This window comes from Diabrotica undecimpunctata, chromosome 4 (assembly GCF_040954645.1).
Source record: "Diabrotica undecimpunctata isolate CICGRU chromosome 4, icDiaUnde3, whole genome shotgun sequence".
NCBI classification, from domain to species: domain Eukaryota; kingdom Metazoa; phylum Arthropoda; class Insecta; order Coleoptera; family Chrysomelidae; genus Diabrotica; species Diabrotica undecimpunctata.
In genome coordinates, this window is record NC_092806.1 from 115249899 (window position 1) to 115277203 (window position 27305).

General features: G+C 36.0%; 2 protein-coding genes across 3 annotated transcripts in view; both read left to right on the forward strand.

Annotated features, from left to right (window-relative positions):
* DAAM (disheveled-associated activator of morphogenesis-like protein) overlaps positions 1-27305 on the forward strand; it is a 524757-nt gene that overhangs the window by 230613 nt on the left and 266839 nt on the right. The gene's annotated exons all lie outside the window — the stretch shown is intronic.
* LOC140438915 (uncharacterized) lies at positions 12445-13014 on the forward strand. The gene has a single exon (XM_072528549.1). The coding sequence runs from the start codon at positions 12445-12447 to the stop codon at positions 13012-13014; it is 570 nt and encodes a 189-aa protein (XP_072384650.1).

Consider the following 27305-nt stretch of genomic DNA (forward strand, 5'->3'; position numbering starts at 1 on the left):
AAACCCTTCAGCGAATTCGGGAACGGTTTTATTGGATGAACAGTTCCGACGACGTAAAAGACTGGTGTAAGAAATGTACTATTTGTGCTACGAGTAACGGGCCTCACCGAAAAAGGAGAGCTCCTATGAGACAATATAATGTTGGAAGCCCGTTTGAAAGAATAGCTTTGGACATCGCTGGGCCATTTCCAGAAAGTGAAAATGGAGGCAAGTACATGCTGGTAGTAATGGATTACTTTACTAAGTGGGTCGAGATTTACGCACTTCCCGACCAGAAGGCCGCCACCGTTGCAGATAAGTTGATCCAAGAATATATCAGCCGATTTGGAGTGCCTTTGGAGATACATAGTGACCAAGGCAGGAACTTCGAAAGCGATCTATTCCAAGGAATATGTGATAGACTAGGCATGAAGAAAACAAGAACTACCGCGTATCATCCGCAATCGGATGGTATGGTAGAACGAATGAATAGGACAGTTGGCAAGTATTTGACAAAGATGGTGTCCGATCATCAGCGAGACTGGGACCAATACCTTCCGTTCTTCACAATGGCCTACAGATCTGCTGTTAACGAATCAACAGGCCAGACACCAGCCAAAGTCCTATTCGGACGCGAAATGCGACTACCTTGTGATCTCGAGTTTGGATGTAAACCTGGAGAAGATGTAGCAGGTGAAGATTATGTGATCGAATTACGAAGAAGAATGGACGATGTACATGAGTTGGTCCGTTCCCACCTTCAGATCGCTAGCGACAGAATGAAGAAACGGTACGATACACAAGCCGAAAAGGGTTGCTTTAAGAAGAACGACAAAGTATGGCTGTATAATCCCAAGAAGCGAAAAGGTTGTTCTCCCAAATTGCAGCAGTTTTGGGAAGGTCCATACCTCATTATGGAGAAGATCAACGATGTCATCTACCGAATAAGCAAGATTCCGAGGGGAAAGCCGATGATAGTACACCATAACCGGTTGGCGTCTTTCGAAGGTGACCACAACGTAGATGAAGAAGTGGAAGTAAACCAAATCCACGATGTGTCTGACCTCACGTTTGAGGAATTCATGGGTGCCTATGGAGGTACCGGTAAAGCGAGACATGGTGTTACCACTGAAGAAAAGCAAGATCTACTCGAGCTCCCCGATGACTACTCGCTGGCCCTTACCATCCCGGCCAGTATCAAAGACGCACCAGGGTTGGCATCCGTCTTTCGAAGGAAGTTTGGTCGAGTTGCAGAACTTCAATGCCAAGTGCCAGCTCCCGGTAAAACCTTGAAACTCCAAGATGCATCACGTTACCTTTTCTACCTGGTAACAAAAGACACTGCCCGTGACCAACCTACCTACCGAGATGTATGGGAAGCCTTACTTCAATTGAGAGGGCACGTACTAGAGTCCGACGTGCAAAAGTTAGCCATGCCAAAGTTGGAGTGCCGCCAATTAGATTGGAGGGTTATCCGAAATATGGTGGAGGAGATCTTTAAAGACACCGAAGTCCAGGTGTTAGTCTGTTGCAATCCGCATAGTTACTGGTGCGGAGAGAAAACCGTCCCTTGTCATTTTTATACAACTGGAAGTTGTAAAAGAGGGTCCAGTTGCCGATACCAGCATACCGTTCCAGTTCTAGTCCCAACAAGGTTCCAGGAGGAACCATCTTTTGAGAGGGGGGCAATGTTACGTAAAAATATGAGTCATAGTTTTAACCTTTAAAACATGTTTTTAATCTAATATGTTGTAGAGTTTACGAGAGGCCTCGATTTACCTGAGCGACCTTCCAGAACCGATATGAGGGAAATCCAGTTTGCTTTTACCGTTTCGCCATCGAAGGTTTTAGACTATTCGAGATAACGGCACTGGTATATAATAACGGAACTTTATTTGGAAGGGACAGTTAATAAAGAAGATTCGCGCTCGCGATATTATTATTGTTACGCTCGCCTACTAATAAATTATTGTATATTTAGTGATAAATAAACTTATATAAATTATCGTGCCTTTTAATAAATTAAAGTAGGAACAATATAATAAATTAGTAAAGACATTATAAATTAAAGACATAACAATTAATAAATTCCTAACACAACCATGAGATTCTTATCCTTCCTACACTTCTCTTGCCCTGGATTTTTCTGTTGTAAAAACAACCTATTTATAATATTGTAATCGTAATATAGTAATTTTATCAACTTGTACGCTCAGCTCGTTAGTTCTCGTGTTAATGTGTGTGCGCCCGGCTCTCTCATAATCTTTTTCCACCTCGCGTTATATAACTTAGGACTTGTGTGAATTTGCCTCTCGGCAGTAAAGACGGGGTGTGTTGGCGATCCCGAAAAGTGCGTAAGTCACAGATGCGCTAACGTGAACCGGTGTTTTGTGTTAAACCGTATACCAGTTTCGTTTCTCTCAATACTCTGTATCTTTGTTACTGTCTCCTAGCACTGTAAAGCTGATGATATTTGTAACTCTTTTTATTATTAACAGAATTGCGATAATTACCAATGTAGAATCAGCTCGTAAGTTGACTATAAATAAATCGAAGGAAAGATACGTCTTAAGTGTTTTATTGCTTCAGTGGTCCTTCAGTGTTCAACTACGCCTCTCTAAAATGTGGAAACTTTGGTAGTAAATTTATCCTCTCCACCATTTTCCTTGTATAATTAATTGTTCTGTATGTTGTATCTTACATTACGTATAACATGCTCCAGGTATTGCAGCTTTCGTGTATTGATGGTTTCCAATATTTTCATTATTTTGTTGACTCTTCTCATGACTTCGTTGTTTGTTACATACTCGGTCCATGATATCTTTAGGATTCTTCTATACACCCACAGTTCAAATGCTTCCAACTGTTTAGTAGTCGACGTGTTAAGTGTCCATGCTTTTATCCCGTAAAGCAGAGTCGAGAAAATATAACATCTTGTCAGCCTAACTCTTAAGTCTAATTTCAGTTATCTTGTACACCTTTCTTATTTTATTGAAGTTTGTTCGTGCTTTCTCTATTTGAACTTTGATTTCTTTGGAGTAATCGTTTGTGTGATTAATTATTGTGCCAAGATAATTGTAGTTTTCAACTAGTTCTAAAGTTATTCCGTTAATTGTCAAGCTTTCATCATTCTCCATACTCAACTATCTTGTTGATTAGCTTTTGGAGGTCTTGGAGGTTGTCTGCTATTATGATAGTATCGTCCGCATGTCTATTGTTGTTAATTGGTGTTCCCTTGACCTTTATTCATGCTGTTTCTTCCTCAAGAGCTATTTTCATAATTTCTTCGAATGAGTAATGACTTTTAGACCTACTCAACTGGGAGACTATGGCAAAGAGAATACCGTTGATCCCTTTTCCGATAAGAATTCCGTGTGGTTTAAAAGACAAGAAAAAGAATATCGTCGAAATTTCGTCGTATGTAAGAAGAAAGTCTTGGATGATAGCCGGGTAGTAATGATATTTCGCCGAGCTCCACAGTAGATAATGCCATTTTTGTGAAAATTGTAACAGCTATGCCTGTGTTAAACCACGATTAGCACAATCGGAGGGGTTCTGATTAGAAGGCACATAATACTAAAAAGAGCATGGTATCATTACTTGTATGTGTATAATACTATTGGCAATTTAATGAATAGACAAATTAACCCAAGTAAAAGCAATCGTGGAATTAGATCAAACATGAAGATCGGACGAAAGACTCTTTGACAAAAGTCACTAGATCAGCCAGTAATACGACTGCCAAGAGTTCTCTTGTACCAATAAGTCAAAGGTAACTTTATATTAAAATGTTTTCATACCATAATATTCCTTTTCGTTCCTAATCGCCACTCCTTTCTATTTTGGTAGTCTTCTTTCCCAAGATTTCTTTCAGACATCGCTTGGCGATGTCCTTCATCCATGTTGTTGCCGGTCTTCCTGATTTCCGTTTCTCTATGGAGGTCCAAACAAATATTTGTTTGGGGATTCTGCTTTCAACCAGTCGTCTAAGGTGTCCGTACCATATAAGTTGCTGTTTTTCTGTATTATTCTTATATTATATTGCTTTGTACTCCCTTTTCTCTCCTAATAACCTAATTTCTTATGTGTCTCACCACTGCTGGTCTTTTATATATACTCTGTTTCGTCCTATACTAGTTAGCTTGATTACTAAGTATATGTATTCCTTCCCTTTCAATTTTCTTTTTTTCCTGGTCCAGGTCTAGTTTTTCCGTATCTTATTTCCTTCCTATACTTAGTTAGGTGACTTATTTTTTACACGTTGATCTCCAGACCCCACTTTCTATATTATTTTACAAGTTTTCTTTATATATAGCATAAATCATCATTATTCTGTGCAATAACAATTTGATCATATGCGTATTGTAATATGTAGAGTATTGTATAATTATCGCCTGTCTCCAGTCCCGCCCTCTTACATTTTTCTTTCCACTTTCTCATGGTTTCATCAATGTATATATTAAATAATAATGGAGATATACAGCATCTTTGTCAGATTTCTTTAGTTACCAGGAAGACTTCCAATATTTTATTTCCCAATTTAATGTTAGAGATAGAGTTTCTGTACAAGTCTTTCAGAGCATCAATGAGAGTAATATTTATATTAGTTTTCTCTCGAACTCCCCAGGTATCAACCTATCAAATATATATTTTAATACAATCGACATTTTATATAGACCATTAATCGGCTGAGAGCAAATCATGCTCTTACTCCATCTTACATGCATGGAATCGGCTTATCAAATACTCCCAATTGTACTTGTGGTAAAATAGGCGATCTAACACATATTATATTAGAATGTGATTTACCAGTTATTAATATAAACGAACTTTATAAGGAATTAATAAATTCTAAGTGTTCTTTTCCAACAAACCTTAATCTTTTAATATTTTCAAATAATATGGAAATTCTTCATTGCATTTACAAACATGTTAAACTATGTAAATATAAGTTGTAAATAGTATATAGGCATAATCTGTTAATATGATTTGAAAAAAAAAAACAAAAAAAAGTATACCACAAAGTGAAAAAAAACATAAAAGAAATAAGAAAATAGGAAAAGAACAAAAAACAAAAAAATAAATTAAAAAAAAGAAGAAAAAAAAAAGCAAAAAACAAAAAGCAACAAAACAAAAAAAAAGAAAACAAAAAAAAAACAAGAAAATAAAAAAAGAATAAAAAAAAAGAAAATAAAAATATATCAAAACAAAATTTATGTATCCATAAAAATATTAGGTATATGTAGTACTATCATTTGACTATGAATCTGCAATCAATAATGATTAAAAATTCAGACGATTTTAACAATAAACACAAATACATAAGTCTGACTAATTGGCTCTGCCAAAACCAATTTTCAGAAAAAAAAACGGAGAGTTTAATATTGTCTGTTCTGAACTTTGCTGTTACTCATCCATCTATTTCAAAATCATCATTAGCTCAGTGGAGAAAATATCTCAATATTTACCAACCCACGAGAAAGAAGAATATAAACTACTATGTAAAATTAAATTGGAAAAGTCTAATAAAATTGAGCAGAACATAAGCAAAGAGGAAATAAAAGCTATAAGATCTTTAAAAAATTATGACTCCATAATTATCCTACCAGCGGATAAGGGAAATGCAAGTACGATAATGGGTAATATTCAATATGAGGATAAAATTAAAGATCTTATAACAAATGGACCTTATACTAAATTAACAAATGATCCAACGAAGACTGTGGAAAACAGGATATATAGAATTTTATTTTCAAGTTTAAAGATTCTCTACAACAGATTATCAAAAAAAAATAAATTACAGCTCTTTACAATAAGGCACCTCATTTTTATGGAGTCCGAAAATTCATTAAGCGAATACATATTTCCGAAGTGGAAATCGAAACGTCAAATAAGCTTAATTTCTTCACATTACAATAATGTTGAAACAAAGTCGAGGTTCCCTTTTCTTAATATCATATTATATTTCAATTCTAAATTTTATTTTCCCCCAAATAACACAATCTTAAACGATATTGTTAGTGTAATTGAACCTGACCTCACTAATATCTAGTAATATATAGTTTATTATGTTATTTTTATACGATGCGTTGTTTAATTATCATTCTTTTAGTAGATTTTTTCATGCCAAAGAGACAATAAATTTAAATTCGCTATGTCCTACTGTTGTTGCATAATTCCCAAACAAAATATTTTACGAACGAAAGACAGAACAAGGTCGGCCGCCTTGAAATACCAGTCCAAACTGAATGTTCTTTGTGTAACAATATTAATAACTTAATATCATAAAACTGACAGATGATTATCTTCCGAGTTCGACTAATCTGCCACATCAAATAGATCAAGCTATGATTGACCTACAAATTAACAAATCGGGCGAAAATTTGATTTGATTAATAAAATGTTTATTATAATCAATTTGTTTAATTCACGGTACTTTCAATCCCAAAGATCGAACAGATAAAAATTATGAGGTGGCATGTTTTATTGCTAATTTTAATGCTTTATTATTTTATTAATAAATGTCTGGTCCATACAGTTGTAGAGTGCAGACACGTGTTCACTATAAGTTATAATATTAAACTCGATTAAAGGTTTCCAGATGTAGAGCCTCCGCAGGTTACAAAAATTTCATGAACAAGTTTTTTTTTATAGAAAACACTGCAGCCAATTGGTCAAATATATAGAAAAAAGTTAATGCGAGTTAATAGTAAAATATAGGTAGAAAGCATCGGCATATCTCGTAACAAAGGAATAAAATATGTGTATAAGATGGAAGGCAACCGTATATACGTATTTCTGACTATTGGTTGTCTTCAGTACGGTGCAGCCAAGTTAGAAAAGGAGCATAATAACTTGGGAAAGGATCACTACAGGAGCAATGCGACCAATTTGTGGCTCTTGTATAAAGGCGGATCTTACATCACACAGCAAAAGTAAGTTCTATCGAAGTCTCGGCGTGCTGTAAATCCTCCTGTAGGATCCTTATTGGGATCATTCGAGTTATTGAGACTTATTTGGGGCAGATACAGTGTGGTCGTCACTCTGCTCGTTCTCTGTACATTTTTAGTTGTGGATTCATGGGTCTATTTGTGCAGATTGTATAGAAGATTTTATGTAGCGCAGTCGACTTTTAGTTGCATCTTCTTTATAGTTGAATCGACAGCTCCGTGTTGTCAAGAATCTTTTTGTGTTATTTGTTTAGAAGATTGAGTCGGCGAAAGTATGGTGGTGGAATGTCTCTCAGCACTGGTAGCCAATGGGTTGGCGTGGATTTGATTACTCCAGCGATAATTCTCATAGTGTTATTTAGCTGAACATCAATATTTTGAACGTTAACATGGTCGATCCATATTGGTGCGAAATATTCAGCTACAGAATAAACAAGAGCTAAGCCTGAAGACCTGAGTGTGGTTGCCAATGCTCCCCATGTTGTGCCGCAGAGCTTCCAAATGATGGTATTTCTTTCTTTTAGCTTCTCGGCAACTGTACTTAGATGTTCTCCAAAGTTTAACGATTTGTCCAAAGTCACGCCCACGTATTTTGGATGTTTATTGTTGTTGAGTCGTGTATTATCACTGTGAATTGTAAGTGTTCTTGTCGCCAAATTATTATTTAGGTGATAGCAGGTTACTTTGATTTTAGAGGCGTTGGGTCGAAGTCTCCATTTTTGAAAGTAACTTCCCATAACTTCTAGGTCTTCTGTCAAAATCTCTTCAGCTTCTTCTAGAGATTTTTTGGCTGATAGATCTATAAAAGCAGCAGAGCTCTTTAGTTTTCTTTAAAAACCGGCTTGTATGGAAGTACGGAGATATTATAACACCTGGTCGGTGCAAACTCAATTTGGTATAAAACCTGCTTGTTCGATTGGAATAGCTTTGAGAAATATTGGACTTATTCTATTAAAAATTATTCTTTTAAGTTGTTTATACATTATAGGCAATAGAGCAATTGGTCGATAGATCTTTGGGTTGGGTCGTCAGCTGGTTCACTCGGTTTTAGAATTGCTATAACTTTTGAATGTTGAAATGCCTATGGGATTCTGCTAGTCTGAATTATTTCTTATTAAGAAATGTTCAAGCCAGCATTTTGTGTAATTCCCGCAATTGTGTATGAATGGAGCTTTTTCCGGAGAAACGTCTTTAATGGCGATGTCTATTTCTTCACTTGGGAAAGGGCGAGAATGTTCGGTTTCGAACGATTGCGATTTCAAGGTTTTTAAATGTTGCCTTGTGTCTCGTGTGTGAGTGAGTTTTATCTCTGGTCGCTCTTGGTCTAAACAATATGAGTTTGGATTTATACCTGCTTTCCTTTTTTGAAAGCTTTGAATATCTTTGAAGTTTCCTTATTAAAGCCCAAGCTTTTCGACTTGATTTTTGAAAGTTTAAGTTTTCTACTGTCTTAGTCCACTTTTGCTGTCGTGCTTCATTCAGACTATTAATAAGATAATCTCTAGGCATGCTCTTAGGTATCAAACCCAACCACTTTTAAGGTCAGAAGCGAACTTTTTCCAGTTTGCTCGGGTAAAGTTCGATCTTGGTCTTGAAATTGACTTGATTAAGGGAATTTGTATCCCCAGTGATCCCCAAAATGTGAAAGAACGTTTCTTGTGGCTAACAGAAGGAAGTTTTTAGCCTAAAAATGAGATACATATGCTCATCTTTAGTTTTCTTCATTTATGTCACTCTCCCTATATTTCCACTGCTCGTGATGAATATTGAAGTCGCTTACAGACATCGCTGGATGGAGATTAATTCGTAGAACGTGAGTTGGCCATTGCTTACTTGAAGGTTTATAGACGTAGCACTATCGCTATACTGCCTATTTTTGTAACAACAGTTTGTATGTCGTTCTCAGAGGAGCTGGTAACAAGGGATGCGTTTTTATGTTCGTTTGTATATATGTGGCTGTGCTGTATGTGTGATGATAGGTACCCAGCACTTCGTAGCCTGAATGGTAACTACGTAGATATTGATATCTTTTAGTATCCTTGATAGATACTGGCTTTTGGCGTAACTTATGCTTTCTATTTAGTTGCTTATAAATGACGTTGCTATCAGCTGGGAAGGTCCTGAACATTTAAGTATGGCCGCCGGAAATAAGACGGCCATATACACTGAGCCTCGATTCCTTCAGACAATGACCCACAATCTTTAGATTGTGGGTCAGTACGTCGGTTGCCAATTTGGCTGGATATTCCTTTTCCTTTCTACATCATTCCAAAGACTTTTATTGCACCATTTTATCAATGACTGTTTTTTTGTGTGTGTTCGAAACCTTAAAGTAGGGATACGGGCGAAATAATGGCTTACAAGCGCCTTCTCGGGCCAGTTTATCATCCTTCTCATTGCCTACGCATCTTATTTCGACTTCCAAGCGAAGAGAGAGTACCCAAATAATTCCACACAAGTTTTGAGTCAACCTGCATAGATCTGAGGGCTTTTAGAGCTGCTTGACCATCGGAATAGATAACGATTAAGTCATTCTACAAGTGCCGACATATTAGTTCGATAGCAAATACGGTGGCATATATTCCCAAGCTTAACCGGATTTTTGTTCTGTTTTGTGCTATATATACCAGTCCGTGTACCATTATCGGTTTTGGAGTCGTCTGTATACCAACCTAAGTTACCCGTTGCCGGCGGACATGTTTCTTTCCCAGTCTTCCTCTTTGGTACTATGATATTAAAATGTTTATTATTGAGCCGTTTGGGATCTTTGGGCCATTTGATCTATAGGCATGCCCAGAACAGGATCCGCCTTCATTTTCTGATATAGCCTTGTTTAATCGGCTTCTTGCATTATGCTATTATAGGAATTTGGCCCTGTATTAGCCTGTGTACTGTTGACCTGGCCTCTTCCTGTATAAACTTATGCAACAGTGGTAAGTTTAGCAACATCTCTAACACATCTGTACGGGCGGTTCATGGCTCATGGCTCCCGTGACACTCACGCGAATCGCTTCCACCTGTTGCGTCTTGGTTCACCATTCCACTAAACCGTAAGTCATCATGAACCTTATTATATGACCAAAGGTTCATATTTGGACTTGGACTTAGTCCCAATTTCTTCCCACACAGTCGTCTACATCTACCAAGGGATATTATAGCCTTCTGTGTGACATTTTTAATGTGTGGATTCCACGTTAGCTTCTGGTCAAATATTACACCTAAGCACTCGGACTGCCAAGGATGTCTGTCAAGATGTTGCTACGATGGTAAGCGTGTGGCAATGAATGACGTAATTTTTAACAATATTCTGCAGGAAATATAAAATAAATCACGCTTTATTATTTGACGAATATAGGCTGGTATTTTACACACCTTTAGCGCCGTTTACCCGCCAAGGCCTCGATAACTCAAACTTCATGATGATCCCATCTTTCGTACCTATATTGGAAGCTTGCTCTAACAAATTTTCAACTTTTATAAAATAACGAACGGTCTGGGGTTCACGGGCTCTTGCTCTATTTTGTTTCTGTTTCGGCCTAATTACGACAGTATCAGGAAGTGTTATAAATAATGTCTTAATTATCTTAAATATGCCGGTTCTCATTCTAAATTTTATTTATTGTATTTGATTGTCTTTAAAATTGCAATAAGGAAGAAATACACGATGGATCGAATCTTTTCTTTCGAATACATCTTCGTGAAAAAAATATGATATAATTTATGACATAGTCAATTTAATGATTTATCACGCTACAACAACCAGTATTGTAGCAGATTAGAACAAACCATAATTAAATTAATTACCTTTGCGAAACAAATTAATTTTTATAATTTGTTATCCGTGCCAATTGAACCAGTTAGCTAATTAATGACTTTTAGAAGAAATTAGTTATCTAATGCTAGAAACACTATACTGAATTTTAATAAAAAATGATAGATACACTTCTTAAGAACTAGTTTTTTTTTTATTTTTTTTAATTTTTTTTTAATTTAATTTAATTATTTAGTAGTGGAAATTTAACGATTTTGTACGTGATGTGTATTCAAAAGAAATTTATTTTATGTGTTGTGTTTTTTTAATTTTTATTTCTGTTTCTTTTTCTTTTTATTTTTGTTTTCCCTTTCCTATATTTACCTGTTTTTTATTTTATTTATTTATATATTCCAATTCTATTAGTATGTTTATTTTTTTCTTACTTGTTTTATTTTGGCCCATTGAAGTACGATATATTTATCCTCGCAATGCTTTTTAGATGCAGTTTCTGAAAAAAAGTCCTTACAATCCTATCCTTTATCTTCTATCTATTGTTATTGGTTGGTGGATTTTTATTTCCACTGAGTACTGTTACATCAACATCGCATCAGTTTGTTTTTACAGGCAAGTCTTTTTCTTTGATTTTTCTATGCCATATGTTTAATTAGGTCTTCTCCTTCATGTGTCGTCTTTATCATTGGAGTTTAGCGGAAGTTCTTTAAAATCTAGTCCTCTCCAATTTTTAATATTATACAGTCACAATTTTTTTCTTCCAATATCCCGTTTCCGCTCTATTTTCCGATTATTTAATGATCAATTGAGGAATGTACTACTACGTAGCAAATGACCCAAATAGCTGGTTTTTCATATTTAAATCGTTCTCAATACTTATTTTTCTCTATTTAGAACTTTTTCATTTGTTTTTGCCTCTAACTTATGTATAATCTTTATCTTTAGAGTCCACGTTTCGACTCCATAGAGGACAACAGACCAAATAAATCATTTTACAAATTTTAATTTTAGTTTGAGTAGACCACACATCTTAAAAAAACTATATCGAGCTCAAGCAATTCTTGCCTTAATTTATTATTTTGGATCAAATGTTTAAATAGACATTTGATAAGGTTTGACATAAAAAGCTTTTAGATATATTAAAAAGCAAAATTATTGACAATCGTGATATGAAAATTATATCTTATCTATACTGGAATCAACTGCCAAGGTAAGAGTTGACAACCAGAACACTTGAGATATCGAAATACAGAGAGGAGTCCGCCAGGGGTGCGTGCTGTCAGCACTACTCTTCAATGTCTACAGTGAAGCGGTATTTAAAGAAGCGCTCTCAGATTCAATAGAAGGTATATCTATCAATGGAGAAGTTTTGAATAACTTGCGTTTTGCAGAATATACAGAAATAATTACGGATAACAACAATTATTTCCAGAACGTAATGCAACGACTTAATGAATGCTGTCATGAATACGGACTAAAGATGAATTTGAAAAAACTAAATGCATGACCATGACTAAATCAGCAGATGCAAACACCCATTTTGTTGTTTAGGATACTGTAATTGAGAGTAGAATTCTGGAATCGACCAAAAAAGAAGAGGTCACCGTAATCATGGGCGACTTCAACGCTAAAGTTGGTAAGGTGAAAACTGATGGATGCACTGGTGAATTTGGACTTGGACAACGAAATGACCGAGGTGAACGTCTCATACAATTTTGCCAAGAATAAGAATTTGTAGTAATGAACACAATGTTCAGATTACCAAACCGTAGATTGTACACGTGGACATCACCAAGGCATAATGCAGACAACATCGTCAGGAATCAAATCGATTATATACTAATCAGAAGCCGGTTTAAAAACTCCATCACGTCTACAAAAACCTATCCAGGTACTGATATAGAATCGGATCACAATCCGGTGGTGGCTGTAGTAAATATAAGATTTAAGAAACTACAGAAAAGTGCAGTTAAACAAAAGATAGACGTTAAGCAACTGAAAAACGCAACTATACTGGAAAGGACAAGAGAACAGGTAAACAACAATCTTAGAAACATCGCTGCAAAAAATAGGAACACAGACAATGTAGAGAATAAATGGATGGAGATAGAAAAGGCCCTTATGACAGCTGGTGAAGGCTCCTTAGCTCCAAGCAAAATTAAGAAAAAGGAATGGATGACAAACGAAATTTTGCATCTCATGGAGGAAAGGCGAAGAAATAAAACCAACAAGACAAAATACAAAGAAGTAAACCGTGAAATTAAGAGAAAAATTAGAGAAGCCAAAGAGAACTGGGTCTGGACAACTGCAAGGAAATAGAAGAATATGATAGAAAGTACGATAGCTTTAACATGCATAAAAATATCAAGGAAATAACAGGTAAAAAAGTGAAACAAGCATCCATAGTAAAGGACAAAAAAGGTAAAATAATTACAGATTTAAATGAAAAACTGGCAAGATGGACAGAATACATTGAAGAACTTTTTGCAGGCGAAAGACCAGAAATAGCAGTGGCAGAACCTACAGACGACACAACAGGGCCTGAAATCCTAAAATGCGAGGTAGGATATGCTATAAGGAACACAAAAGGGGGTAAAGCTGCAGGACCAGATGAAATTCCTGTAGAATTGTTGAAACTAATAGACGAACCTCTGATGGTGAACCTCTTTAACACAATTTATAGAACAGGCATCATACCAAAGAAATGGCCCTCCTCTACTTTTGTCACAATCCCGAAAACGAATAACGCCAGAGAGTGTTCAGACCACAGAACTATAGCATTGATGAGCCACACGTTGAAAGTATTTTTAAAAATAATTCACAAAAGAATATTTAATAAATTAGAAGAGGACATAAGCTCCACACAGTTTGGATTCAGAGGTGGACTGGGAACACGGGAAGCTTTGTTTGGTCTGAGTGTGTTAATGCAAAGATGTTTGGATGTAAACCAAGACCTCTACGTAGGTTTCCTAGATTTTGAAAAGGTTTTCGATAAAGTCAGACACCAAAAGCTGTATGAAATCCTAAGAAGCAAAAACATCGACAGTCGCGACATTAACATCATATCCAGGTTGTACTGGGGACAAACAGCAAAAATCAAAGTTGATAATGAGTTAACCGAAGAAATTGAGATTCGTCGAGGTGTGCGTCAGGGTTGTGTGCTTTCTCCACTATTATTCAATATATCGAAACAATATGTCAAGAAGCGCTCCTAGAGCAAAACATTGGTATGAACATTAACGGAGAGTTAATTAACAATATACGATACGCTGATGACACGCTAATAGTAACAGATAACCTAGCAAATTTACAGTTTTTGATGGAAAACATAAACACCCATGCTAAAAAGTATGGTCTAAAACTGAACATCAAAAAGACTAAATTCATGATTGTAACAAAGAAGCTATACACCAATGTGAATTTAACCATAAATAATCAGCCAGTTGAAAGAGTTACGTCCTACAATTATTTAGGGGTTTGCTTCACTGATACTAATGACCAGACAAGAGAAATCAAGAGGCGAATAGAGATAGCGAGACAATCGTTTGTCAAAATGAAAAAGTTCCTATGCAGCCGGGACATAAATATAAACTTAAGAACGAGAATGTTAAGGTGCTATGTTTTCTTCATTCTGCTGTACGGCATGGAAGCCTGGACACTGAAAAAGATAAACATCAAAAACATTGGCATTCGAGATGTGGTGTTACAGGAAAATGTGGAAAATACCATGGACAGAAACAGTAACAAATCAAGATGTTCTGCTGAAGATGGGGAAGGAATGCGAAGTCATAAAAACCATACAAACGAAAAAACTGGAATATCTGGGCCACATAATGGGAGAAGAAAAGTACTCTCTGCTTAGACCAATGAAATATCCAAATAACCAATAATCCAAGGAAAAATCTCGGGAAAGAGAAATGTGGGACGTAGGAGGATTTCCTGGTTGCGAAATTTAAGGGAGTGGTATGGGTGCAATTCAATACAGTTGTTCAGAGCTGCAACCAACAATGTAAAGATTGCTGTGATGGTAGCCAACCTCCGATAGGAGACGGTACTGCAAGAAGAAGAAGAATTGAGAGTGTGGATACCTACAAATACTTACGAACATGGATAATAATAAATTAAGACACGTACTGAAATTCTACGTGCATCATTCTTTAAACTTAAAAAGTTTCTTTGTTGTCGAGATATAAGGTTAGGATTACGCCTAAGAATACTTCTGTGTTACGTATTCACTACTCTTCTTTATGGCTTGGAAGCATGGACATTCAAACAAGTGCATCTGAATAAGTTGGCCGCTTTTGAATTTTGGTGTTACAGAAGAACCCAGCAGCAGTCAACAGGGTCCACATAGCCATGATGATTTCCTACTTTCGATAGAAGATGGAGCTTAAAGAAGAAGAAGAAGTAAAGATTGTAGTTAATCAAGCATATCAGGTATTTGTAATGGTTTGCCTGTTTAAATATCTTCGCATTTATCACTGTAGGTAAAAGGACATTCTTCCTCTTTTGGATTACCATTAAGTTCGTATAAGACTATACGAACCTACTAGGACAGTGACATCTGCATTTCTTACATTAGAAAGTTGTTCTCCTTTAATTTTTATTGCTGTACAAAGGTTTTTCTAGGTTTTCTTGACTAGCAGTTTCGAGTAAATGTTAAACAGCATAGTGGACAATACCCTACCCTACCTTACTCTTTTACGAGTACTTCTACTAATATTTCTGGATAGTTTAACGTCGATTCTAATATATGCACTTTGCCACCAATATAAGTTTCTTCTTATTAATCTGAAGTCTTTACCATCTAAGTTAATGTTCTGTATATTCTCTATATTTTATTATGATATACGCAGTCAAATGCCTTTTCTAAATCGACAAATTATAGGAAAACGTCATTTTTTTTCGTCGTAACATTTTTGCAACAGTAAATGTAATGAAAAAAAAAGCCTCTCTTTTTTCCACTTCGGCCCTGAATTCAAATTAGTCGTATCCTACTTCTTCTTCACATTTTTTACAGTATAATCTGTTGTGAACTATTTTTAGTAGAATTTTAGGTACTTGGCTCATATGACTTATTAATCTGAGATCTGTACATCGTCTGTAGTTAGCTTGTTTTGGTAAAGAAATAAAGATAATTTCTAACCATTCTTCTGGAATTTCCCAGTATCGTAAATTGTATTAAATAAAAATAACATATCAAGATTATCATTTTCTATCAATTTGAGTACTTCAGGGTAAACTTCGTCAGGTTGAGGGCCCTTGGTGGTTTTGAATTGTTATATTCCAGCTCGGCTTTTACGAGGAAAACAAGTCGAAAAACTACGACGAAAAAATAGACTGGGAAATAACAAATAGATCAAACAAATCAAACAAATTATACTAAGCATTAGCCCCAATACTGCGAAAAAGAGAACCTACACGAGAGACGAGGATAAAAATATATAACACAATACTGATACTGACTGTGCTCTCTGCAAGTAAAAACTGGACAATTCTGAAAAAATATAAGAGCAGGATAAATGCAATGGAGATGAGACTTCTAAAAAGAATAGTTGGAAAGACGAAATGGGATAGATTAAGCAACGAGACTATTTGGAGAATGGCCAACCAAAAACTAATAATGGTATGGGCATCTGATGAGGATGCAATACAACAAAATTACAAGAAAAATCCACGAAGTAAAGAACATTGTAAAGAAAAATAAGCAGACCAAGAAAAAAATGGATACATCAAGTAGTAGAGGCAGGACAAGTTGAACCAAAATCACTTGAGGAATTGAAAACAATGGTAGGAAATAGAAAAGAATGGAAGAGATGGGTGAATAGAAATTAAAATAGCCCAAATGCGATACCCAGATAGGATAAAAGGAAAGGAGAAAGTCAGAAAGAAAGAATTTATTTTTATTATTTGTATATCGCTGTTGTTTTAATAAGTTGTTTTATATCTAGTAGATTTTGATTGTTTTTTTATATTATCGTCAATGTTTTGAATTTATTTTTAATCTTGAATTCATGTTAAATTGATTGCTGATTTTATTTCATTTAAATCAATAAAAATAAAATTTTTCTATAGAAATGGAAAATAAATATTTCCATTCTTCAGCGCTCTGGTGTACAAATTATTGTCCATATTAATTTTTATATTCGCGTGGTGCGCAATCGATTTGCAATTGTTCGTGTTCAAATCGCCAATGAAATTACCGTAGTTGACATTTTAAAATACAGTTTTGCAATAGAAAGAACACAAAGATGCAGAATAACATTTAAATATTACTAAGACGGACTGCACCTACGACAGAGGTGGTTCCGAAAAGGGTTATGTGGGTTTCTTGTACGCTGCACGATAAAAATGGGTCTGTGATTTATATGCATTACGGTCTGTGTATCTAATCGTGAAAAATGAATATTTCTACATCACATTAGGTACGTACTAAAGGTACATATACATAGTTTCATTAAAGCCTAAAAAGGAAACTTGCAGGCCAAATTTTGAAATATTTTATCAAGCAGGTGTAGAGGTAATCATAAATTCTATTCATACAATCAATGCATTGGTTTTCTAAATGTCAACAAGGTTTCTAATCACAGACTTATTATTTTTAGTTTTGACGAAAAAGATCTTTATAGGGAACTAATATACTTTCGAAAGTGTCGAATAAATCGACAATTTCACATAATCCTGTTTTACCTTGTAATCAAATGTTGAAATGTATAAAAAACACAAATCGAGAACAATCGAGATGAGTAAAAAGATCGATTGTCTTTTTCCGCTTACTTAACAATATCCAATATTCTATCAAATAAAGAAGGATCCGTAAATTATATTCAAACGATTATAAGATAGAAGTGCTGAATTGTTCTAAAATAGCTCAATTACCCTTAAATTGCAAATAATATGACTGAAATAAAAGAAAATATCAACCCAAAAAAAAGCTTCAGGCTATGATTTAATCACTGGTGAGGTACTAAAAACCTACCTCGTAAAGCTCTTGTTAAACTTACTTACTTTCCGTGTCCGGAACACCAACAGCTTTAAATTTTGTATTTCCAATGGTAAAAATAGGTCTTGTTCTGTGCAGGTCTCTCTTATCTCTATGCATGATAGTAGATGGTGACTATTCTGAACCGCGCCACAGTCGCAGTTATCGTTCTCCTGGCTGGTATCCCCATTTCTTCAGGTTACTAGTGACCTACAACGTGAAACGCCAGTTCTTAGTCTGTTTAGCGCTTTCAATGTGGGATGCGGCCATTTCCTCTGGGGGAGCAAAATGTGTTGTAGCTGACGCTTGCCATAGGTGTATTCGGCGCGTCTTTGGCTCTTCGGGAAGAGATCGTGATTTTTTAAGACAGCTTTTCCGAGATCTTAGTCTACTTGGCTAAACTTGGCGGTCATACAAGGTGTGTCTTCGATCCGTTTCCTGCTTCTTTCGTTATATCTCTGACGTGACCTGTCTTCTGATAGCAAGTGGAGCGATTCCAACTATAGGGTAGACCTCTTCGATAGGTGTCGGTTTCAGCCAACCAGATATTATACGAACCGTTTCATTTAACGCAACAACGACGTTTTTAGCCTGAGCAGAGTTTTCTCACACTGGTGCTCCAAACTCGGCGACAGAGAAACATAATGCTACGGCAGAAGTACGGAGAGTGTGTGGTTGTGCTCCCCATTTTATATTTGTTAGTTTGCTGATGATATTATTTCTGGCGCTTACTTTTTTGTTGACATCTTGACAGTGATCTTACCGAGATCTTACCGTTTCAGCATCTGACCACGCCATTCCACCCACAGTCTCCTTCGGGCATGCTTGTTTCTAAGGTAGAAAGCACATACCTGTATCATCTGCGTAAATAAACTGTCTTGTTTGTTGGTTTTTGGGTTGGTCTTTGGTGCAAATGTTGTATAGCATCGGCGCAAGGACACTTCCATGTGGGAGTCTATTTTTTTGATCCCTCCACCGACTGTTCTTGCACTGGAGCGTTACGTAGAAGCATCTATTCTGGAGAAGACATTTCATTAACCTTGTTAGTCGGAAATCCTTTGTTATTTCAGAGTTTTACCAGCAGCCGTTGATGGTTAACTATGTCATAGGCGGCAGTCAGGTCTATGAACGCTACTCCTGTTATTTCTTTTCGTTCAAACCCATCTTTAATACGTTGGGTGAGATTAAGAGTTTCACTGCAGCAGAATTTTCCGGGTCTAAACCCTGCTTGTTTAGGAATAATTTTAATGTCCACAGATTCAGCGATTTGGTTCAGTATCATTCTTTTGAACGCCTTGAAAAGTTGACACAAAAGAGAGACAGATCTAAAACTCTTTGTATCCGCCGGATCCTTTCCTGGTTTTAAGAGGGCTACCACTCTAGCTTTCCTCCAGATTTGGAATGTACGGACGCAACAGTTCATCATTTTTACGAGCCACTAGGGTTTTTGGTCCCAGGTCTCAACCCTGCTTGTTCAGGAATAATTTTAGTGTCCACAGATTCAGCGGTTCGGTTCAGTATCATTCTTTCGAACGCCTTGAAAAGGTGACACAAAAGAGAGACAGGTCTAAAACTTTTTGTGTCTTCCTGATCCTTTTCTGGTTTTAATAGGGCCACCACTTTATCTTTCCTCCAGATTTTGGAGATTTGGAATGTACGGACGCAACAGTTCATCATTTTTACGAGCCACTCTAGGGTTTTTGGTCCAAAGTACTTTATTTGTTCTGTTCGTATATCGTCTAGGCCAGCCGCTTTATTACCTTTCATTTGGTGAATCCCACCTCTCATTTCTTCCAGTTAAACTTACTAATCTTGTTAAAGTTGCCTCTAGGTTAATGTATGTACTCAGAATATGGAAAATAGCGGAAGTCATAATGATTGCTAAAGACCATGCACAAAGAGCAAGAATTGATCAACATTATAAAAATAAGAAAGGTCCAATACTTCGGCCATAAAATGAGAGGACCTAAATATCGCTTAGTCCGGTTGATCATTCAGGGCAAAATCGAATACGATAGCAAAAAACACAAAGCAGGGTACACAAAGAAGGAGATAATGATTGCTAAACCAAGAATACCCTACGATAAAGCTTCTTCGTACAGACCAATGTCACTACTTCCTGTAATATCGAAGGTATTCCAGACTCTTCTACTCAAAAGAATGAAAGCAATTATTCAAACAAAAAACTTAATTCCGATAGATTAATTTGGCTTCAGAAATAAGCATAGCAATAAATACATAGAATCATAAATATCATTGAAACATTAAAAGAAAAGAAGTTATGTTCTACTATATTTCTTGATGTTGCTCAAGCCTTCGAAGTATGGCATGAAGGTTTGATATATAAGCTAAAAACATTTATGAGCAAGCAATATTGTGCCTAAATTTATGCCCAAGCCAATTTTACAGTCTTACGAGTATATATCTTAAAGACACTTTATAATTAACCAAAAAAATCGGTTGCCTGTAAAGTCGGTTTTACGGGCGAAGATTTTACGTGACAACGTCTTTTCCCAGAGACAGAAGCACGCACCGATTCAACGCGCCTAATTCCCTAGTGCTGCGCGCGCAGCGGACCGATCATGTTTGAGTGGGAGAGAGACGCAAGGCATTCGCCGGTCCGGCGGGCCTCTCTCTCGTTCGGTGATTCATCGTAACAGACGTGAGCGGGCGTTACACTTTTTCATGAGTGACTCCGAGCCACAACCTAATTTAAGACGTTGTCACGTCAAAACACCTATTCAGGCACAAGAGAAATTAGAGCAGAAGTTCCGCAAGGTAGAGTGTTGGGCCCGGTCCTTTGTTTGCTAAACACGTGTGGCATACCTGTATTAAAACATAATACCATTGCTACCTTTGCTGACGATACTGTCATTTTAGCGGTAGATGACACTATCGACGAGGTAATAAACAAACTATAAACAGTAGGTAACAAAATACATTCCTGGACAAAAAAATGTAAAATTAAGCTAACCGAAAATTAATCTGTTCACATTAACTTTACCAATAAAAAGATACAAAATATACCAGCTACCATTAATAATAACCAAGTACCATATTATGCAAATATGGCAAAATACCTAGATATAACATTAGATGCACAACTATGCTGAAAAGTTCATATTAAGAAAAAAAGGGAACAGCTTGACATAAGATACAAAAAAATTTATTGGATACTTGAAAGAAAGTCCTCTTTATCTATATACAACAAGCTTTTAATTTATGAACAAATACTACGACCTATTTGGACTTATGGTAGCCAACTGGGGGTGTGCCAAGGAAAATAATATATAAGTAATCCAGAAACTTCAAAATAAAGTATTGAGAAATATTGTAAATGCTCCTTGGTACGTGAGGAACAGCGACCTCCGTAAGGACCTGGGTATGGAAACTGTGGCTACAATTATCAAGAAGAGGGCTGAAAATAATAGAAAACGACTCCATAGCCATGTGAATGTTAAAGCAATCCAGCTCCTTAGCAACACAGGGCTAACTAGAAGACTGAAGAGGACAAAGCCATTTGAATTAGTTTAAGTGACAGTGAAAAAGCAGAGTGGGGTGCTTGTGTATGTGGTTCATGTTAACACTAGTGCGTTATTTATCAGATTAGATTAAGAGAACACCATAGGGTAAACTCTTGATTTCAAGCAACTCTAGTGGCCATTTATGACTAGATTGTAATCGTAAATAAACAGAAAAAAAATGAATCTTAGGGAAATAAGTCTTCCACTCACAATCCGTAATAGGTTTTATTAAAGTTGAAAAAAGAGAATGGCTACCGGTTTCTCTGTTTACAAACTTCAGGCCATCTTCAGGCCCCCAAGAAACTAAGGATATCAGTACAACTCTAATCTGTAATCTATACATACAATGTATCGTGATAATATTATCGTTGTTGTTGCATAACCTCTGCCTTTCAGGTACTCCCGGAACAAAAACGTACACAAACATACAACACAGATATGAAAAATAATATAAGTTCCACATTAAAATGCACGCCGTTACCCCTTATATGGTCTGACAGTGTTAAAATTAAAAGATGTAAAATGGTGATTTTTTGTAAAAACTAATACCATCATTAGAAAAAAATATATTTATAATGTCTCCATTGTTCGTTTTTGCCATGAATAAAATTCTTAACCTATAGTACAACAAAAAATTGAGGGAGGTGACGCATTCATGTGACAGAATCTACTAACCATACGAGGTGCAAATCAAATACGTCGTTTACTTGTAAGAAAATCAAAATGTTTTGGTAGCACATTTTAATAAGTAATATGGGGTCCTCTACAGTGACCCAGCTGTGACAACAGACGTAATCACGATGCGTTTTATCAAATTAAAATTTAGTCAGCACAAATCATCCAAATCCTTAATTTTTTACTCTCTATCAGTGGCGTTTCATAAAGACATCTTAAAAGTATTGTTTACATTTATAATTGAATTTGAGAAATTTATTTTAAAATATGGAAATAGATAACAACGTTTTTAAATTTTTTTTTTGATAATTAGTTGTCAAATAACAAATATACTGACTGTTAGTAAAATCGGTTTCTATTCTAGTCATAAATTATCGTTGTCCTCAGACAAATATTTCTCCTCTAAGAACGAATTTTCGTTAGAAAATAAAAAACAGAAAAAATCAATACATATAAAATTAAAGTAATTACTATTTAAACGGGAATAATCCACAATTAAAGGTTAAAGTCCGTTTAGTGACGTTTCAATTTCTACTTCGGAAATCGTTCATTATTAAATTTAACAAATTTTGTTTTTTTGTTACTTGGTGAAAAATTCTTCTAATAATTTAATTTTATCTGAAAATAAAAGAAAATAAAATTAAAGTTCGATGTTAATATTGAGAGTAAACTAATTGTAAGACCAAATACTTATCTACTTATCTACTTACTATATCGGGATAGTATTATGAGGTTTTTTTCCTGGTTTTTTCCTCAGGATTTACTATGGAATCACTAACAGGAGAATTTTACTGTCATAATTGCATGTGGTTGTCTTTTTAAAGACGAGTCGCATGTTATGATTTTTCTGTCAGATATTCTCAAGTTAAAGTTGATTTCGTGTAAACGAATGAACAATCTTAAAATAAAGTCAATTGTTTAACCCGTGGTTTAGAAAGGAAGTGAAGACAAAATGTGAAGAAAAGAAGAAAGCCCACACAGCCCATTTATAATACAGAACACAACAAACACAACAAGCATACAAACACTACGAATGAAACGAATACTTTAGTCCAAAAAATAAAAGGGGAACACTGACCGATATTCTCAAAACAGATGTAACACAACTTCTACAGAACACAAAAATAAATATAGCGAATGATCAGAGGACAGAGAAAAGAGATGAACGAACTAATAAAAACGAGACACATTCAGAAGGAAACATGGACAGACTGCTTTTAATTACTATTTGCTAAAGGTGACGATAATAAACTACCAACACCAGAAGTGACGACAAACAAAGAAATAAATATTGAGGTGAAGAAGTAAAGGAAGCATTAAGGAAATTAACAATTGAAAATTACCAGGATTGGACACAATACCGAATGAACTCTTAAAGTACGGAGGACCAGATCTGACAAAACAACTATTAAAACTAATCCAAAAAATAGTAGAACAAAACAGAATACCACCAGAATGAAGATCTTAATACCTCTCTTCAAAAAGGAAGACAAATCGCACACGAAAAATTACAGAGGTATTAATTTATTAAACAGAACACTAAAATTAACAGTTATCAAAAGTGATAACAAATTCCTCCTCCTCAGTCCTAATCTCTTTTGGGATGTAGTGACACCATCAGGCCTTTCCAGTTTTTTCACGATTTCCCTCCATCCTTCCCTATCCTGGGCTAGTTGTTCGCCTTTATGTAACCCTTGGTTAATCAATATTTTTGTTTCATCTACCCAACGGCTTGGAGATCTTTGCCTAGGTCTCTTTCCTTCAACTCTACCCTCGACTATCAGTTTTTCCATCGTACCTGTTCTTCTAGCAATGTGTCCAAAATACTGCAAATATCTCTGTTGTATTTGTTTAAGCAATATATCCTTTACTTTAAGTTATTCTAATATCGATACGTTAGTGCGATGATCAATCCAGGATATTCTTAACATGCGTCGGTATACCCACATTTCGAAAGCGTCTAGTTTATTTTTATCCGCTTTCTTTAAGGTCCACGTTTCGGATGCATATGTGGCTATGGGAAAAATGAGTGCCCTTACTAGCCTTAGTTTTGTGTGTATTGTTATGCTAGAATTTTTCCAAATTGTTATCAGTTTCATCATAGCTGTTCTAGCAATAGTCAACCTTCTACGTATCTCTCTGTCACACCCTCCGTCATTTGTTATTAGGGACCCCAGGTATATGAAACTGTTAACTACTCAAAGCCCCCAATTTCTAAAATGTGTTGATGATTATTCCGAGCTCTGTCTACTGTCATGATCTTTGTCTTTTTCCTATTTAGCTTATGTCCATATGTTTTGCTTTTCTCCTCCAGACATCCCATTATCTATTCCATTTCTTCTTGATTTGCCGCGATTATTAAAGTGTTATCACCATATCTCAAGTAACTGATTTTTTAACCTTCTACTAATATTCCACCCTTCCATCCGTCTAGTACCTTTTGCATAATGTGTTTGCTGTATATATTAAACAGAGTTGGCGAGATTATGCATCCCTGCCTGACACCTGCCTCTGTTCTGAAATGATCGGAATGGGTGTTGTTTATTTTTACTGTGCACTTATTATTTTCATATAGACTTCTAATTAGGTGAATTAAGTGATAGGGTGTTCCCATTTCCGCTAGTATGGACCATAGCTGCTGCCGTTTGACTTTATCGAAAGCCTTTGTGTAATCCACAAAGCACATAAACATAGAAGTATTAAATTCATAGGAGTTTTTTCGATTAGCTGTCTGACATTAAGGATGTGTTCTCTTGTGCCTTTTCCTGGGACAAATCCCGCTTGTTCTTCTGATATCTGAGGCAAGAGAAAAGTCTTTCGTGTATTACATGAAGTAGAACCTTGCTTGCATGGGATATTAGGGTTACCGTTCTGTAGTTGCTGCAATCTAGCGGAGTTCCTTTTTTGAATATAGGGATGAAAGTGGATGTTGTCCAGTTGTGGGGCAACTCTCCGGTTTCCCAAATCTTTTTTCAGATCATATGCATAACATTTACTCCAACATCTGCAGTCTCTTTTAAAACTCCTGCGGTGATCTGGTCTGCGTCAGGAGATTTTCTATTTCTTAACTTTTTGATTGCTTTGTCTACCTCTGACTTTAGAATGTTTGGTTCTCTCTCTGCAGTGAACTCTTCGTGATTTGCATTCTGGGGATCATCTGCATATAGATTTTGACAATATTTTCTCCATACCTTCGCAATCTCTTTCTAGTCATTTATAATATGTTGGTTTTGATCCATTATTGTTTGTGTGATTGATTTAAATTCCCTGGATAGATATCGGACTTTGTTATATAGCTCATGGGATTCATACCGGTTTGCGTGTCTCTCTAGTTCTTCGCATTCTTGATTTATATGTTTATTTCTATCATCCCTACATGCTCTTTTAATTTCTCTATTTAACCTTGCTAATTTGTTTTTGTTGCTGTCGTTTTGATATATGAGAGATTTAATTCTCCTTCGCTCTTCGAGAAGTTGCAGCGTTCTGTCTGTCATTTTCATTTTCTGTCCTACAGAGGTTTCTATGGCATTTCTGAAACCTTTCCACATTTCTTCTGGGTTGTCTTGTGTGTTCAAAATACTAGTTTCCTTTAATGCATCTCTAAATGTTTTCGGATTTGAAATCTCCAACCTGTTTTGATTTTGGTGCGGCATTATTCTTTTTAGCTTCATCTTGAAGCAAGCCCATAACAATTTATGATCGAATCCACATTCAGCTATTGGTCTAGTTTTTACGTTTGTAAAACATGTCTTCCATCTGTTTCTAATCAATATGTAGTCGATTTGGTTCTTGTATTCTCCAATTGGGCTAGTCCACGTCGGTAAACGACGGGCATGATGTTTAAACATTGTGTTTATAATGGCCAAACTGTTTTCGGTTGCAAAATCTATTAAACTTTCGCCTCGGCTGTTTCTAATACCTAACCCATAGTTTCCTACATTTTGGATGTTATCATTTCTTGTTTCTCCTACCTGAGCGTTAAAATCGCCCATGATTATGAGTGGTTCTTTAGATGAAATATTTCTTATTGTATCTTCATTAACGGAGTATACGTCTTCCACTTCATGGTCTAACGCGTCTGAGGTTGGCATATAGACCTGAAGAATGTGCATTTTGTTTGGTGATGCTAGCAAGGTTATTTTTAGTAAGTCTATCATTGATCGGTTGGTAATCATACACGTATTGTGAAACTTTTTTAGTCACCATAATTGCAACATCATTTCTTCCTGTGTTATTTGCTCCCGATATGTATACAACGTGATCTGCCGGAAGTGTCCTTGTCCTTTCCAATGGGTCTCCGAAAGTCCGCATATTTCTATATCCTCTCTTTCGACTTCTCGTTGTAGTATATGCAAACTTCTCACAAACACATGCCCGGTAGCCCATTTGACACTAGTTGTCCTGGAACCAACTGAGTGCCGATCGTTAATCGGATCGCTAAGCATATCTAACTGATTCGATACATTCATGATGGTGTAGTCACGGGAATATAATAAGGTGGTTTCCTGCCTGCCTGATCGCAGTATCACGGCCGGTTGAATCATTATGTAATATCCGCCCGTGAGTATCTGTCATTAAGCCAACAGTAAAAATCATTCCGCTATAGCCTTAATAAAGTAATGTCATAGCTGCTGCCCTATGCCATATCTCCAGTTGGTCCACGGGTGCTTATTTGGTAAAACCTTATTCACACCTATCCTACATGTCTGAAGGACATTTCCCTATTAGCCAGTGGGACGTGCCGTGTCGGGGTTGAGGACTTCCCCGCTTGTCCGTCTTTCGCGAAGTACAGAAGAGTCCCTAGAGTCCCAGAAGATAACAAATTAACTGAACGAAATTATAACACAAGTAGAACAACCACAATCAGAAGAACACGCTATATATATAATGAGGTAAATTCAAGAGAAATCAGTAGAATACAACAAACCGACACATCTATGTGTAAAGCATTTGGCAGAGTCAAATTAAAGGACGTTATCCTCTTACTGTACGCAAGTGAGATACCTTTAGGAATAATCAAAACAATCTAAAATACCTACCAACTGCTTGGATAGTTACTGAGTATCTTGACGAGGTTCAAATCACACGATTTGTTTGGCCTGCTCGCAGTCCAGATATCAATCCCATAGAACATGTTTGGGATGAGATGAAGAGACGTTTACGGAGTCATGTGTCAGCCCCCAGAAATTCGAGAGAGCTTCGCGACATATTGGTGCAATTCATTTCCATTATTTTTAATAAACTTTAAACGACAAAAACGTTGTTTTCTTTAAGCAATCCGTTAGTAAACTATGTTACAACCGAAAATAGTTAAAACAGAATAATAATTTCTAAACTAAATTCAAATTACGGGGTGACCCTAATTTTATGCTCGGTAGTTTATATATATTGGTTGTTTCTTTTTAATTATCAATAAATGTACTATTTAT

Coding starts and splice junctions, on each gene's coding strand:
- LOC140438915 (XM_072528549.1), top strand. CDS start 12,445: ATGTTCAGATTACCAAACCGTAGATTGTACACGTGGACATCACCAAGG.